At 37.4% G+C, this 16,669-nt stretch overlaps 1 protein-coding gene across 3 annotated transcripts in view; it reads right to left on the bottom strand.

Annotated features, from left to right (window-relative positions):
- Positions 1–16,669, bottom strand: part of EIF2AK3 (eukaryotic translation initiation factor 2-alpha kinase 3) — an 84,631-nt gene that overhangs the window by 41,069 nt on the left and 26,893 nt on the right. For 2 of the 3 annotated variants that reach the window (XM_011999824.1, XM_011999822.1), the window contains one exon: positions 249–443. In XM_011999824.1, the coding sequence (XP_011855214.1) occupies positions 249–428 (180 nt within the window). In that variant the 5' untranslated portion in view covers positions 429–443. Of the gene's footprint in view, positions 1–248; positions 444–527; positions 635–16,669 lie in introns of those variants that run through there. The other variant, XM_011999823.1, reaches the window with a different exon arrangement.

Genomic DNA, 16,669 nt, shown 5'->3' with positions numbered 1-16,669 from the left:
AAAACACCTGAGACACAGTAGACCATATTTATGAATTCTCTTCCTCCTGCTATTCTATTCCTGGCTCTGCCATTTATTCTGTTATTAGTTTCCCCTTCCTACCTCACAGTTCTCTTATTAAAACAAATGACAACCTCAGGGAATAATTACAATAAATCTCAACTAGTAATAAGTGTCGTTTAATAAATTACTTTTTCTACCCTAATTTATTCTGATTTCCCCAAAGTAAATTCAGTATTTTCACTTACCTTTCCACTACATGCACTGAGTCCATATGTAGTGAGAGATTTTCCTCCAACCAAAACAACATCATCTCCAAATTTATAAGAAGATTCGAGAAGTGATTCAACTGTGAAAGGAACTGTTTCCATGCTCTCACGGTCTCGGTCCCACTGGAAGAGTGCTCCATCCAGGGAAGGAATAATCATCTTATTCCCAAATACCTAAAACAGAAGCTAACTTTTTAAAAGAGCAATAACATTAATTATTATTTTTTTATTTCTCCCAGAAAAATAAAAACGTCATACCTTCAAAAGAATAATAGTAATTAAGAGCTAGAGTCTTTATTCTGATGTACTCCAGCCTCCTTCTGACTAGCACATGAAGCAGCGCAGTCGATCAACCAGAAGTAATTTAAAGGAACTGCCAATCACTCCCAGGCCCTACACATAGTACTCTAGTAAGGTTTTTCTCAAACTCAGTTTACCATGGGCCAAAAGGGTCCCATAATGGTAGGCTGAGTTACCAGAAGAGAGTTTTATGATCAAGTGAGTTCAAGAAGAGGTTACTATAGGAGCTCTTATAGCCATTAGTATGTTAATGTGTAATATGATTTTCTATAGATAATATATGCAGTATTTTCTAGGGCTATTTTTATCAAGGCCAATTACTGTCATAGACTCAGCTCCAAGGAACACAAGTTTAGAGATATTGATTCAAGTAGTATCCCATCCTTTCTTCTATTTGCTTTCTCAAATCTGCAATGAGCTAGAAGCCTGGTAAGTAAGCTTACTGATTTTGTGTTCTCAGTTGCCCTTCCTTCTTTTAACAATGCTTATTAAGGGCCTACCTATGGCCTGGCACATTCTGATGGCTGGGATAGATCAGTGAGCCAAACAAACAAATCACTACCTTTGTGAAGCTTAAACTCTGGTGTCATGAGACAAACAACTTAATAAATAAGTAAATTACATGGGGTATGTTAGGTGATAAATGCCGTTAAAAAAAAAAATGGAACAAGATAAAGGGAGAATGGTAAATATGCATGGGGTGGAGAGGGGATTATCAATAAAGAGCTTAGGGTAGACCCCACTGAGAAAGTAACATTTGGGCAAAGTCTTAAACATGAGATAATTAACCAGGTCAGGCCAGGTTTTGCAAAGGTTCTTAGATGGAAGTGTACCCATCACGTTTGAAAAACCATAAGGAAAGTGAACAGGCTGAGAGGCAAGGGTGGAGGCAGAGAGAGCAGGCGGAAGGTAAGAGATTAGTTGATAAGCAGTTGAGCTGTTTAAGATAGTCAGGTTTGGGATATAATTGAAAGGTAAAGCCAACAGGATTTCATGGTAGATTCTCTTTATGGCATGAGCAAAAGAAAGGAGTCCAGGATAATTCCAAGGTTTCTGGCCAAGAATATCTTATCTCCTCAGTAAGAGTTTTAGTACGTCTTTGTGACATTGACCTTTGGCATTTAAAAAATTCATAATTTGATCTACATCAACTAATGACACAACTATTTTCCTGATTATCCAGGCTCAAAACTTTAGGAAACAGGAATATGAGAGAAGTAAGAGTTAACAAAATTTTTCTACATAGTTTTTTGTTCTTTAAGCAGCAGACTGCTTTCTTTAAAGGGATACTTACTTGAAAACTCGCATACAGTAACTGAGAGTTCTCATTTGGTCTTCAACTCACACAACCACTTTGCCCCAAACCTGGTGTTTTGGAAGACAGATTAAAAGCCACTATTCTAATTCACTTCTTTTTTTTATTTTCCAGTTCAAATCCTTATTATCTCCTGCCTGAACTACTATAATAGCCTCTTTACAGTTCTTAACTGCAAATTTCCTTAATCTTCTATGTATCTTCCAGATTAATCTCTCTGAGTCAGAGTTAAGCTTGTTATGACACTATTCAAAAATCTTCAACAGCTATTATCTTCTTAATAAAGACCCCAAATCCTAAAGATCCAAAATCCTTTAGAGGACATTCAAAGTCCTCTAAATCTGACCTTAAATAAACCTTTCATCCCTGTCTTTTACTTTTCCCCAAATGGGTAGAAATCAGGCATGGTTATTTAAACACAACATTTAATGTTACTGATATTGTTCATTTATGTCATTGTCAATGTCATTTCTTCTTTCTGGAACATCCTTCTGTACCAACTTTGTCGAGAGAAATCCTATCTGGCCTTCAACCTAGCATCACGTATGTTTTTGTTTTGAAATCTAAGAAAATTTTAGCAATGTAAGTTTGCTGACAAAAATCCTATCATTCCTTTATCTTTCCTTTTTGTTGTAACTATAATCCGAGACACTGTGATATTCTCAAAAATTGTTCACTGAACCTCCAAGAAATACCTACCAGGTCAGCTAATGTTTATATTTATGTTTACACAGTGGCTGTAAAAGTAGTGCACTCATACCCGGTGCCCAAATTGTGTTATCTAATTACATTCTCCACCAAAAGGAACCAGGGCTCCTCAGAGAAATGGCAGATTCCAGGGCTGGGGCAGTGTAGATGCAAGATGAGCCTTTACCATCTTATTCTTTCAAAAAACAAGGATGTGCTTGGAAAGGGTGAGGGCATGCCACTGGTCAAATCTGGGACAATTAAGCACCAAAATAGTTAAGTACTGAAGTTTTAAAAATAGAAATTCACATGTTCATACAATAGCAAAGAGATAAAATAAATAATATATGAGGGAAAAGGAAGGGCTGGAGTTGGAAAAATTAGCATTTTGCCACCATCACAGTAGAGACTGGGTCATACCAGAGTCAGAAATGGTGCTCAATTGAGGTGGAAACTTTGATGAAGAACAGAATATCTACATGGTCTAGAATGTCTCCTTACAGAGTACTTATCATTACAAGAAATGAAAAAACAAAAGTTATATATTATATAGTGGAGATAACACCTTGATTGGATAACCAAAGTAAAAATCATCAATGAGAGTTAGACGCTGAGACTTCATCACCTAGGTAGTATTCCAGCCAAGAATGCACAGCCTGAACATCAGGCAAGCACAAAGTAAGGAAAAGTCCATTTTAAAAATAAAATAACAGAGAAACCATATTCTTCAAAAATGTCAATATCTGACAAAGAAAGGTTGTGGGGAAAAAAAAAAAAAAACTAGATTAAAAGAGGCTAACGTGACAAATGAATGCAATATCTGACCCTAGACTAGATGCTGTACTTGGGGTAGAGGATGCTATAAAGGATATTATTAGGTCAATTGACAAAACTCGAATATGGATGGTAAGGCATTGTATTAATATAAATTGGTAACGCTTATAACTTTTGTAATTACATAAGAGAATATCTCTATTAGGAAGTATACACTGATGTATTTAAGAGTAAAGGGCCATGATGCATATTTAACTTATCCTCAAATATTTCAAGAAAAACAAGTGTGTATGAGGGAATGGGGGAGAAGAGTGACAGTGGGTAAGAGGACGTGGGCAAGCATATAAAGCAGGCAACCTGGTTGGGGTAGGTAAAATCTGAGCATATAAGGGTTTTTGGTTTTTTTTGGTACCACGTTTATTGTGCAACTGTCCGTAGTTTGAAATTATTTCCAAACAAGAGTTTAAAAACAGAAGAAAGGTACTCAAGAGTCTTGTAGGAGCTCTATAATGAAACTCAAGACCATACCCTTAAATGAAGGTTTACCATAATTCTAGATACTTAAAGATTCCTAACTGTTACTCTTACTGAAAAAACATTTGATTTTTAGTAAGTTCTCAAGTGACATTGGTATATACCTCACCTAATATTACCTTGGAGTCTTAGCATAACTATTTTATTCTTTGTTTCCTTCTATTTCCTGATGATAGATAACAAATTTTATTCTCAAAAATTAAAACCTTTATTTTTATCTTTTGTAGAATGTCCAACTTGAAGTTGCCATTATAACAAATTTAGGTCACAGTATGCACATAGCCTATAATAACAATATGTAGTATTTAGCCTAGATGATCTTCTATTTCGAGTTACTTATCAGATAGAAAATCAAGTATTTACTGTTATCTACCTCCATATTATGTTAAATATTCTATATTTATTTACCAGAACACTAGATTCAAATGATAATAAAGTTAAAAATAGATATTTTAATTGGTCATCTCAACAGTAGTATTAGGTTAAAGTATAAACAGAGAAAGCAGGTGTGCATGACTAAAAGAGGAAGAGGAGTAAGTGCGTCTGCAGTAAACAGATAGCATTTCTTTTGACTTATTTCCTCTTCCATTAAAAACCTCTTTTCCTCTAAAGCAGTAGCGGGTCCTTAGGGAATACAATGTCTCCTAAGTGCAAAAATCAATTGCCAAACCAATATGGAATAAAATCCATTTTTGCCCTCTCCAAAAGTAAAACCAACCAATCAACCAACAGACTGACCAACCAACCTTATCTTCAATTAAAAATATAGTTTAAAGAACGAAGACTTGGTATGATTGACCATACTGAGAAAACTGCCTTATTTTAAAAGTTAAATGCTCAACAGCATTAACTCAATAAGTGCAAAACACAAACAACAAGGCATTATGATTCAATAATGAATCATCATGTCATATTTCTGGATTATGATTTTAAAAGTTCACTTTTACATAGCTGCTCTTCACTAATTGGTTGCTTATGAGTCATACACATGGCTGTTGACCTTTGTGCCAATCTTGTCAAGTCTTTCAGGCTGCATATGTGAAAGCAGATGGAGCTTTTCCTTGAGAGCCACAGAAGCAATATATGCATGCAGTTCAGGTACAGAGATGACATCACCCTTCACAATAGCATTACCTCACCCCCTAAGCATAGGAATGAGTCACCCGATAGTCAGCTGCAAATCTCTCGGTAGAAAAAAATGTAGGTTACGGTGATGCATTTTCACATCCCACTGATTTGTTCATGTAAGCAGCTATTTGTTCTGATCCGCTGCTTTGCATCTCAAACTCATTGTGTGACTTGCTTCTCCCTTAAGTCATTTTAAAAAGTCTAAATTTTTGTATTTATTTTCTTTATTTGTTTTTTCCCTGTTTATAATTTAAAATAAAAGGTGCTAGCAAACTCCCAGAGTCTATCTGTGTAATCACAAAGCAGTTTAGTAAAGTAATTCCGTTTCTGTTTCTTAACAAAATCTAAGTGGTACAATGAATACCAGTGGCACTTGCAATCAGGGACTTCCATCTGAAATTAAAATGTGAAAATAAGAACGTTAGTTTTAAAGTGGAGGAAGGAATTTCATGTGAGAAAATAAAGGAAGTACTACTACTAAAATGAGCACTACCAGTAATAAAAAACAAAAATTCCTCTAACTATAAGAAAAAATGTTTGCCACTTGATTCTTCCCTATTTTTCTATGCAGCCAACCCCTCTCCCTGACTGACTCACACACTTTTTGGGGTATATTCAACTTTATTTTAACTTCTTATAAAAAATTTCAAGCATATAGAATGTAGAGAGATTAATAAATTCCCATGTATCTACCATCCAGTTTCAACAATCATCAACATTTTGCCAACTGTTCCATCTATCCCCACTCAACTACTCTATACTTGTTTATTGGAGTAAAATCATCAGATTTTAAAATTTCCCCTATTATCTCAAAGATCTACTTTCTGATGAGGAATTCCAAGTCTACATATTACATTTGATTCTTTTCCCTCCACAAAGGAGCTTCTTTCACCCCCTTTGTTATGCACTGATTTACTTGAGAAACCAGCTTATCTGTCCTATAAAATGTCCCACAGCAGGATTGTACGTGTCATTTAACTTGTTCCTTTATTTCCTGAAAAGTATGATTAGACTTGGAGCTTTGATCTGATGCAGGTTCAATTGTTTTGACAAGAAGACTTCATATCTGGTGCTGTGCACTTATTGTTATATTAAGGGTCTACAAACTAGAGCCCATGGGCCAAATCCAGCCTAATGCCTGTTTTGTAAGTAAAGTTTTATTGGAACACAGTCACACATTCATTCATTTATGTATCTGTCTATAGCTGCTTTCTAGCTGCAACTAAAGGCCACATGGTTCTCAAAGCCTAAGATAAGTACCATCTGGCCCTTTACAGGAAAAGTTTGCTGGCCCCTGTGCTATACCATATTAGGAGGCATATAGTGTTTGCATGCCCCACTTTTAATGATGTTAGTGTCAATCACTTGAGTTTGGGGGAGTCAGTCTGATCCCTCCATTTAAAGTGTCCCATCAACTTTTTACCATTTTAGTATTGCTTGATGGCCTATTTCAACAAAAGAACTAGAATAGCAATTTCTAATTTTATCATTCTTTCTGCATTTATTAGTTAGGATTTTTCTTTTTTCTTGTTTTTTTTTTTTTTTTTGAGATGGAGTCTTGCTCTGTCACCCAGGCTGGAGTGCAGTGGCACCATCTCGGCTCACTGCAACCTCCGCCTCCTGGGTTCAAGCGATTCTCCTGCCTTAGCCTCCCGAGTAGCTGGGACTACAGGCACCCGCTACTATGCCTGGCTAATTTTTTGTATTTTTAGTAGAAACAGGGTTTCACTGTGTTAGCCAGAGTGGTCTCAATCTCCTGACCTCGTGATCCACCTGCCTCAGCCTCCCAAAGTGCTGAGATTACAGGCGTGAGCCACCACGCCCGGCCTAGTTAGGATTTTTCTATAAAGAACTTTCCCTCATTCGGTTTTGGAAGCCAGATTTGCACACACTAGCATTCTGTTGATTAGTGACTCAGGCATTAAACACTCTCAAATCCCAAAAATTGTATCCAGAAGTAACTTACCCACTATAAGACTGAAAATTGAAAAGGGTTCAGGAGACTTAGTGAGACCGGTGTGTTCGCTGACCAGGAAAGAGGGAAAAGGAACACACTGATAGTTAGTGACCTGATAGTTAACAAAAGCCAAGTTCTGTGTAAGAAGGTAAGAAGCAATAAGGTTTAAAAAGGAGAGGAGAGGGTAAGAAAAAGAGCGTGGCAAGATGCAGATGCACCGAGTGTAGAGATAAGGAAGAATGAACATAGGCCACGAAGAAAGAGCGTGTAAAACACCAATTGTCCTAGAATATTTATTAAAGGGGCACACATCCCTATCCCACCTAAGAATCCCAAGGAACATTTCTAGGATAATACAGTAACATGCTTACAACGATGATCCCAAGGAATAAATAAAAAGATACAACTCATTAAGATTGGGAAGATGTGAAATACATGAATACACCATTAATGTCCTCACTTGTAAGTGGGAGTTGAACAATGAGATCACATGGACACAATGAGATCACATGGGAAACAACACATACTGAGGCCTGTCGGGGTTGGGGGTTAAGGGGAGGAAAAGCATTAAGACAAACACCTAATGCATGTGGGGTGTAAAACCTAGATGATGGGTTGATAGGTGCAGCAAACCACTATGGCACATGTATACCTATGTAACAAACCTGCACATTCTGCTATATCCTGGAACTTAAAGTTAAAAAAAAAAAGAAAGAAAGAAAGAAAGAAAGAAAAGAAAAAGAAAACTATTCCATTAAAAATGCTCAATTGTTTACTTTTTTATTATCTGGAAGTCTCCTTCATCTAGAACAATTACTTTCTTAGCCATACTAGTTGTTTTGCAAACCAAGGTGGTAGGGCAACAGCACACATCCAAAATACAAAATCAAGATGTATCCACACCAACCAGAGCAGCTGACTGCACCTCATCCAACCCCATCCCCTGGGTCCCTGACTCTACCACTCATTCACTATGTGACGTCGGATAAAAACGAACAATTCACTGTTTTACAGAATGTCTCACGTTCCCTTATTTCACTTGATTCTCAAAGTCACTCTCCACAACTAACTTAAAAGGGATTCCTTTTGGGTCTCCAACCATTGACTAATGCTTTTAACACTTTGGGCACCCACAGGCTTCCTGCTTTTTCCCACTGCTTTCCAAGTTCCCCCAATTGAGAGTGGAAAGCGTTTTCTGATGTTCTGTTTTGCTGAAAACTTTCAATAAGACTAACCAATCAAGGAGTTGTTTGAAGAGGCATCTGCATTATAAGCCAGTTATCTCTAATTATGGAAGTATTTATAAATATTCATAAAGTCTTCACACCAAGTAGCAGATGGGAAAATCTGAAGGAAAGCAGGATAATCCCTAAAATCCTACTGAAACAAATCTATCATTGAAACACTTTTTCTCTCAATTTTCTCTGACTCATCAGTCTCTCTCAATTTTAAAATGTTGGACTTTAAAACTTGGTCATAGGTCTTCTCACCCTACTTTCTTTCAAGGTGATTGATCTTCTCAGTTCCCATGACACAAGTGTTTCTAATTTTAATTTCAGCCCAGACTTTCCCTCTGTCAGCACAAGACCCATAAAGTCAAATGCCTTCTTTAGCATCTCTGCTTGGAGAGCTCTCATGGTCTCTCCAAACTCATATCTAGAAAACGCATGTTCTTCCTTTCTATACCTGTTCTTAATTTACTACTAAATCCTCCTTCGCTCTTGTATCTTCATAAAGATCTTCCTTGTTAAACACCCTTTGAATCCATCACTTTACTTCACTCATTTCCACTGTCACTATCCAGTCTATATCATTCCCATCTGGATGACTACCATGCAGTCTCTTAACTAGCGTAGGAGACTAGAAACATTCTCCCAATTTCTGCTGTTGTTCCAGTCCATTTTCTACAGTCAGAGTGATCACTTCCACTTAAACCTTCAATGGTTTCTCATGGCTCAGGATAAAATCTGAAATGCCAAACATAGCTTACTAGACCCTGTATAACCTGGTCCTGGCCTGGCCTACCTCAATGGGCTCATTTCGGCTACTCTTTCTCAACCCTCATTCCTGTTGCCGTCCTCAACTTCTCTTAGTTCCCTGAAAATGCCATGGTAACTCTCACCTCAAGGCCTTGAGATACGCTATTTCTTCTCCCAGAGCAATCCTCCCCTTCCTCTCTACCCATCTCTTGCCTCAGTAACTCCTGATCATACAAGAGAGGCCTTCTTTGACCATCAGGCTAGGTAAGCACTTAAGCTTGTTGGAGTCTTTCTTTGTGCTCTATCCGGCCTTGCGCCAGTTACCACACTCAACTGCATTATTTACACTACAATTATTTCATATTTGCCTCCCTAGCTGGCTCCACACAGTACCTTATAAGTTCTAGGAAGGCAGGAATTGTATCTGTCCTGGGCAGTGCACAATTCTGCATGCCCCACTCCTGCAATCCAACAATGTTGAATTCAGTTTTGGATGTGTTAAGTTTTGGTGCCTGTGACTATCCCACTAGGATTGTCCTAGAAGCAGTTTAGGTGCTCAAAATGTGCTGAGTTATGTGCTAAGTGTGCTCTACGCAGGATGTTTCTGAGTAATTAATCTCCATAAAGCACATGAAGAATTATTAGTAGAGAAAATACAAATAAATTGGTAAGCATTAAGGTATTTTAAAAAACATTAAATTTGGAAAGAGGGAAGACGTAAGTACAAAGATCTAGGGTTGAGTCTCAGCTTTACTACATCAGACAAATCTCTGAACCTTTTTGATCTCCAATTTTATCATCCAAAAAATTAGGGTTAATAAGAATATTTACTTCACAGGGCTATGTAAATGACTAAGTAAGCATAGATACCACTTTACAAACTATAAAGTGCTACTCAAACAACAGTTTATGATCCAGGGCTGCTTACTTTGAACTTCTAAGGTAACTTGTGTGTGTTTATGTGTATATATACATGTATACTTAGTTAAAAGCAAAAATATAAACTCAATCTAGCTCATGTGACTACCTATAATTCATCATGAGCTTTATTTTATTCTCTATTGGAAACTTCAGGAGAGAACTATTATTCATTAATACAAAATTTCAAAAATAACAAAAGCTTTTTGAATTCTAGAGAATACCTGTTCCAGAAGTAAATTAAAGGGGAAAGCAGACAGAAAGCTTAATTATGCAAAGTCAGTTATTTCTTTCTCAAACATGGATTCACATCTGTTTAAAAACAAGGCCTCAAAACCAAATAAAGATTAATTCAATGTAGAATTAAATATCTCAAACTGCTGCAGTTTTTGATTTATCAGAAAGCTCTACCAGGCCTAAAATTCTTTGACTGTAACATAAAAACTCTAATGGATTGAAAGAACTTTATTAATCAATAAGGACAATCAATGCTAAAGAAAAATTAACACATATATGTTTGTATATTTTAATTCTTCAAAAATGATACACTTGAATGGAACATAAACAGTAAATCTTAATTAACCAAAATGAGCAACTGACTACATTACTAGACGTCAGAATTGACTATTTGTGACTTAAAAAAAAGAGATGTTTCAATATTATTGTATTACAGAAACATATATTTTTACACCTCCCTGGAAACATTGGGGAAAGTAAAAGGAAGACTGTTTGATAAAAGTAAAGGGTCTCCAGGAATGGTACCTGAAAGACAAGGGAAGGGGCATCACCATTAGATGATGATGCCCTAAAGGGAGGGGTAATGAGATCGTTCAGCAGATCCGTGTATTAGTCAGAATGCATCCCAAGTGACATGCTATATGCTTAAATGTTGAGAAAAACTCTGCAATGATTTAGTATTTATTATCTTCAAAAACTGTAAATTAGTATTCAAGAGCAGAGAAATACCAAGTAGATAACTGTTTAATTCTTTTTTTCACTAATTTAGTCAACCTACAAAACAAACTGCCTCAAGGAAAACTACCAGACTAAGCATACTTCTCACAGTCATGATAAAAGAACACTGATTTTAATAACTATCTCTGCCTTCACCTAGATTAATATATATTCATGACATAAACAATGTACATGAAGAGTCAATTTCCTAAAAAAAAAAAAAAAAAAAAACAGGACCAAATAAGTTTCTCCTTTGGTGACGTGCAATGCTGGGATAAATTAGCTTAGTTCACAGCACTACTTTCAGCCATGCTAAGGGATTAATACAACAAAATCAAATTAAAGCACTGTTTCATTTCTATAATTAAAAGAAAAGCAATTAACCCAGGCAATTATTTAAATATTGGCTTGCTACATGACTGACAGCTACGCTTCAAAATAAACTGCCATCTTAGATGACACAGACTCAAAATGTGCTAGTTTGCGTACAATGAAAAACTGCAAAACAACTTGGACAGCTTTCAGTATAAGTAAGAGAAGCTTTAAAAGAGATTACAGATCCCCTTTTCATAAACCCTTAAAAGGGTCTACTAGTAGACTCTTTCTGAACAAATCAGTAACCAATAAAGCTGTACCCTTTTCAAAGGCAGTCCCACTTTTCAAAGCCCTTATATTAGTGGAATGCATGCAGTCTGATGTGGGGAGGGGGAGGAGGCTGGAGAGCACCAGCATCAGAGCTGTCTGTTTCTGCACCTGTCTGAAACAGAAAGGCGGTGTCCCTTGGGGAGAAACATGCCCAAAATAAAGCAAAACCCCAAACCTTATCTAAGTTTAGACGTTAGAGTTGTTTGTTCTTCTTAAGAGGAAAAAAAGGGCATCTTTAACAGAAAACCAAAACAGAAAACAAATATGGTATCTCTAAATAAAGAAAAGATAAAGGTATTCATCTAAGTACAAATTAGTTATATATACACAATAACAATATGCTTTCTGGATAACAATAAGGAAGGTCTTCACATTTAAAAAGGAGTTCCAAGACATAAAGAAGTAGATAGTTCAATCTACTTAGATTTGGTGAAGTGATCCACATGTAGCCCAGAGATCCTAAAGAAAAAACGATGCTCATGTGTTACAAAATTTTAAGACAATCAGTGGGGAACCACAGACAAATTTCCTTAGTGCTTTGTTCCAAGGTTGAATCTGAATATAAATTACTAGAGGAAAGCGAATCAGATTTCATGTCAGGTGGTCCTTCTGAAAATTAAAAAGTTCTTAGCTACCATTAACTGGCAAAAATATTATGCTTAGAACCTAAGCATATCTGTTAAAGCTAATACAGTGAACTTTAGGTGCATCATTTATTCTAAGACACACAAACATGCACCCTAACGGTTTTAGCTTATGTATCCACACACTTTTCAGGAGATAATGGCAAATGAGATGTGTGTCCCAAGGTACACAATTCATACAATTCATTCTAAATATAATGTAAAACATCCTGTTCTTAATGGAACTGTCAATTTCCCTTATCTTCCAGGAGCTTATTTTTTTCATTGACATAATCAAAACCCCACTAAAGCAACAAAAAACACTATTTTATAAGCCTTTTGGATCAGAAAAGGTTAAGAACAACATCAGAGCAAGCCAGGAGGCAAGTATGTACCTAATGGTAATTCCTAGTGAATTTGTTCTTTGTTTTCAGAAGAATCCTTAAATGTAGTAAAAGCGAAAGTTCAAAAATTTCTCCAGATAATTTACTTGGGTGTTTCATGCATGTGACTGTACCTGATGCATGAAGTTAGATTATCTTTAGAAATGTAGTCCAATCCTATAATTTTACAGAGAAGGAAATTAAAGCTCTACTGATTAAATAATTTAGCCAGTTCACACAGTAAGTTAATGGAAGAATTTTTTTTTTTTTTTTTTTTTTTGAGACGGAGTCTTGCTCTGTCACCCATGCTGGAGTGCAGTCGCCGGATCTCAGCTCACTGCAAGCTCTGCCTCCCGGGTTCACGCCATTCTCCTGCCTCAGCCTCCCGAGTAGCTGGGACTACAGGCGCCCGCCACCTAGCCCGGCTAGTTTTTTGTATTTTTTAGTAGAGACGGGGTTTCACCGTGTTAGCCAGGATGGTCTCGATCTCCTGACCTCGTGATCCGCCCGTCTCGGCCTCCCAAAGTGCTGGGATTACAGGCTTGAGCCACCGCGCCCGGCCTGTTAATGGAAGAATTATGACTAAAACTGAAGCTCCTGAATCCTAGGCCCTCCTCCACAATACCACACAGTCTAAAAAGTTCCTGTGTGGCTTTATTATTCCAGCAAAAGTACATGGGATCCACAATCAATTCCTTTATCAATAACTTAAAAATTGTTATACAGTCTATCAAATCCTTTATCCTTCAGCTTCTCAGATTAATAAGTAACTTTGATAGTTGCAGAGAATACATCTTCTCTGGTCTTCTGAGTTGAATCTGTTTCCTCTTCATAAGACAGGGTTGTGCTATGTGGCCCAGGCTGGCCTCAAACTCCTGGGCTCAACTGGGCTCAGCTTCCTGAGTAGCTGGGACGACTACTCAGGAGGCACGTGCCACTGCACCCAACTTTCATACCACTCTTGATGAAAGCTTGGAGAAACTGACATTCTAATACAGGAGTCCCCACAGGAAGTCATGAACCTATTTATTGTTACCTGGAGGTGACACCTGCTATATATCCATGCCAGCTCTTTCTGCTTGCTACAACTGGCCCTCTTCCCTACACCAGCCTTTACAACCAAACACACTGGGTTTCTGAGAGAAGAAGTTAACTACTTCTCACAAAGTTAACTATTATGAAGGTTAAGGACCTTAAGAAAACACTGCACTGGATGCATTTTGAAGGTAGTATTACTCTATGCATCCAATTCACAGCATTTCAAATGGCAGTTTTTGATTTTTTTTTTTTTTGAGACAGGGTCTCACTCTGTCACCCAGGCTGGAGGGCAGTGGTGTGATCTGACCCACTGCAACCTCCGCCTCCCAGGCCCAAGCAATCCTCCCACCTCAGCCTCCCGAGTAGCTGGAACTACTGGTGCATGTCACCACACTCAGTTAATTTTTGTAATTTTTTTTTGTATTTTGTATGTTTTGTAGAGATGGGGTTTCGCCATGTTGCCCAGGCTGGTCTCGATCTCCTGAGCTCAAGCAATCCACCTGCCTTGGCTTCCCAAAGTGCTGGGATTACAGATGTGAGCCACCGTGCCCGGCCTTGATGATCCTTTTGTGGTGTTTTGTCCAACTTTTTTTTTTCTAAATCTGAACTGAACAAATGTTCAACTTTTGAACATAACTTCTAGATGCTAAGCAGCACACACCTTGCTGAATAACAGATGACTCATGCTCACAATACATTCTTCTCTCCTTGCTAATGTTTATAATTTCACAAATATTCTTATATTTCTATCATATACCAAATAAGTAATTTTCAAAGTATGGTTTGTGGACTCTTTCAGGGGTGCAAAATAGCAAACAGTTTTCAAGCAAGGTGTGATTTGCCTTTTCACTGGGTTGCTATTTGCCCTGAAGGTATAAAAGCAATGCTGACTAAAACTGCAAGTGCCTTGGCACAATTCAGGAACCAAACTAAGAATACAATGGTATTCTTCACTGTCATACACCTGAAGTAAAAGGAAAAAAACAGAGACAGTTGCATTTAAGAATGTTCTTGATGAAGCAATAAAAATGGCTGATTTCATTAAATCTTGACCCTGAGTACACATCTTTTCATTATTCTGCGTGACTAATTAGGAAGTATGTAACAAGCCTTTCTTCACATGCTAAAGCATGTCTTGAGGAAAAGCACTTCTGGAACTGAGTTGTGAGCTGAACTAGCAGCTTTGTTCATTGAGCTCCAATTTTACTCAAAAGTCAACTGAGAAAAATCATGATTATAGGACTTGGGTATCTGGTAGACATTTTCTAAAAAATGAACAAAGTGAACTTTTGACTTCAAAGAACATATCTGACAGTATTTGTGATAAAATTTACGTTTTCAGGTGAATTCTAGAATACTGGAAAACTTGGGCCAGGCGTGGTGGCTCATGCCTGTAATTCCAGCACTTTGGGAGGCTGAGGCAGGAGGACAGTTTGAGCCCAGCAGTTCAAGATCAGCCTGGGCAACATAAGAAAACTCCATCTCTACAAAAAATTTAAAAAAGTAGCTGAGCTTGGTGGCAAGCGCCTATAGTCTTAGCTACTTAGGAGGCTGAGGTGGAAGGATTGCTTGAGCCCAGGAGTTGGAGGCTACTGTGAGCTATGATCACACCACTGCACTCCAGCCTGGGCAACAGAGCAAGACCCTGTCTCTAAAAGACAAAAAACAAAACATAACAAAAAAACTTGCATCTGCCAATTTTCGCTTGACAGCTTCCCGGTACTTACAGACTTTTCTGATGAGATCAGTGGTAACAGCAACAAATTTGAGTTTTAAAAAATATTCCATAAGGAAATATGCCAATATTTAAAAGATCTGTGTAACTCAGTCAATATTTTCCAAGTTATAAAACCATGCATGAGTAAAAGGCAAGACAGACCAATGGATGTTAGTGTTCAGAGTATAAAATGTTCCTTGATATGTTTTCTGATTCCACACTGCAGCTAACCTTTAAAAAACTTCCACTTGTTTTGGCAGAGTATTAAAAAAGAATGGCCTCAACTATTTGAAAAGGCTACTAGAATATTCCTCCCTTTTCCAACTACATTTGTATGTGACTGAATTTTCTTCTTTATGTAGTTAAATCAAAACAACAATGCAATATTTTTAAGGCAGAAGCGGATACAACTGTCTTCTATTAAACGAGAAATTTAAGAGACTTGCAAAAATGTAAAATGCCACTTTTCTCATTAAATTTTTTGTATTAAAGAATATAGTTATTATTCATAAAAATGTTATGCTATTGTGGAGTGGGTTTACTGTTATTTCTTTAATAAAATAAATGTTTTTCAAACATTTGTTTTAGGCTGGTCGTGGTGGCTTATGCCTGTAATCCCAGCACTTTGAGAGGCCAAGGTGGGAAGATCACTTGAGCCCAGGGGTTCGAGACCATCCTGGGCAATATTGAGACTCTCTCTACCAAAACAAACAAACAAAAAAATTAGCTGGGCATGGTGGTGCATGTCTATAGTCCCAGCTACTCAGGAGGCTGAGGCAGGAGGATTGCTTCAGCCCAGGATTCAAGGCTGCAAAGAGATATGACCACACCATTGTACTCCAGCCTGAAAAAAAGCTCTTTGGAGCCCTCAATAATTTTTTAGAGTATAAACAGGTTCTGAAACCAAACAGTCTGAGAACCACTGTACTCTATGAATAGCCTGAGTTTGTAAAGAAAGGGAGGTATATACAAGGTGGCAAAGGGGCTTCAGAGCAGGCAGAATGGAGTACAGTCAGGCAAGCCTGGGCTCAGTTCCAACCTCATCATATATATATAGCCAGTCAGCAACCTCAAGCAAATTTATCTGAGCTGCCATTTCCTCTTTACAAAATGGGACCAACGTAGTAACCTCAGAAGGGTTACTATGAAGATTACACTGTGTAAGGAGCATCGAGTATATGTTACAATGCTGGGAACAACGTTATATCATCAGTATCTCTACATATTAGACATCCACTCTCAAGAAATGGTCCAAGAATTTGGGGCAGCAGTAAAATCTAATAAAATCTATCATGTTATCACAGCTGTTTCAATGCCTTCAGATTTTTTTTTTCTATGAAGTATAAAATTAAACCTAGATAATGCAAAGAGGTATCAGGATTCTTTTCTTTTCTTTTTTTTTTTTTGAGATGGAGTCTCGCTCTGTGGCCCAGGCTGGAGTGTGGTGG

The sequence above is a fragment of the Mandrillus leucophaeus genome, unplaced genomic scaffold (assembly GCF_000951045.1).
Source record: "Mandrillus leucophaeus isolate KB7577 unplaced genomic scaffold, Mleu.le_1.0 Scaffold602, whole genome shotgun sequence".
Lineage (NCBI taxonomy): Eukaryota > Metazoa > Chordata > Mammalia > Primates > Cercopithecidae > Mandrillus > Mandrillus leucophaeus.
Note: the sequence above shows the minus strand (reverse complement) of the source record. Positions and strands in the feature narration are given on the sequence as shown.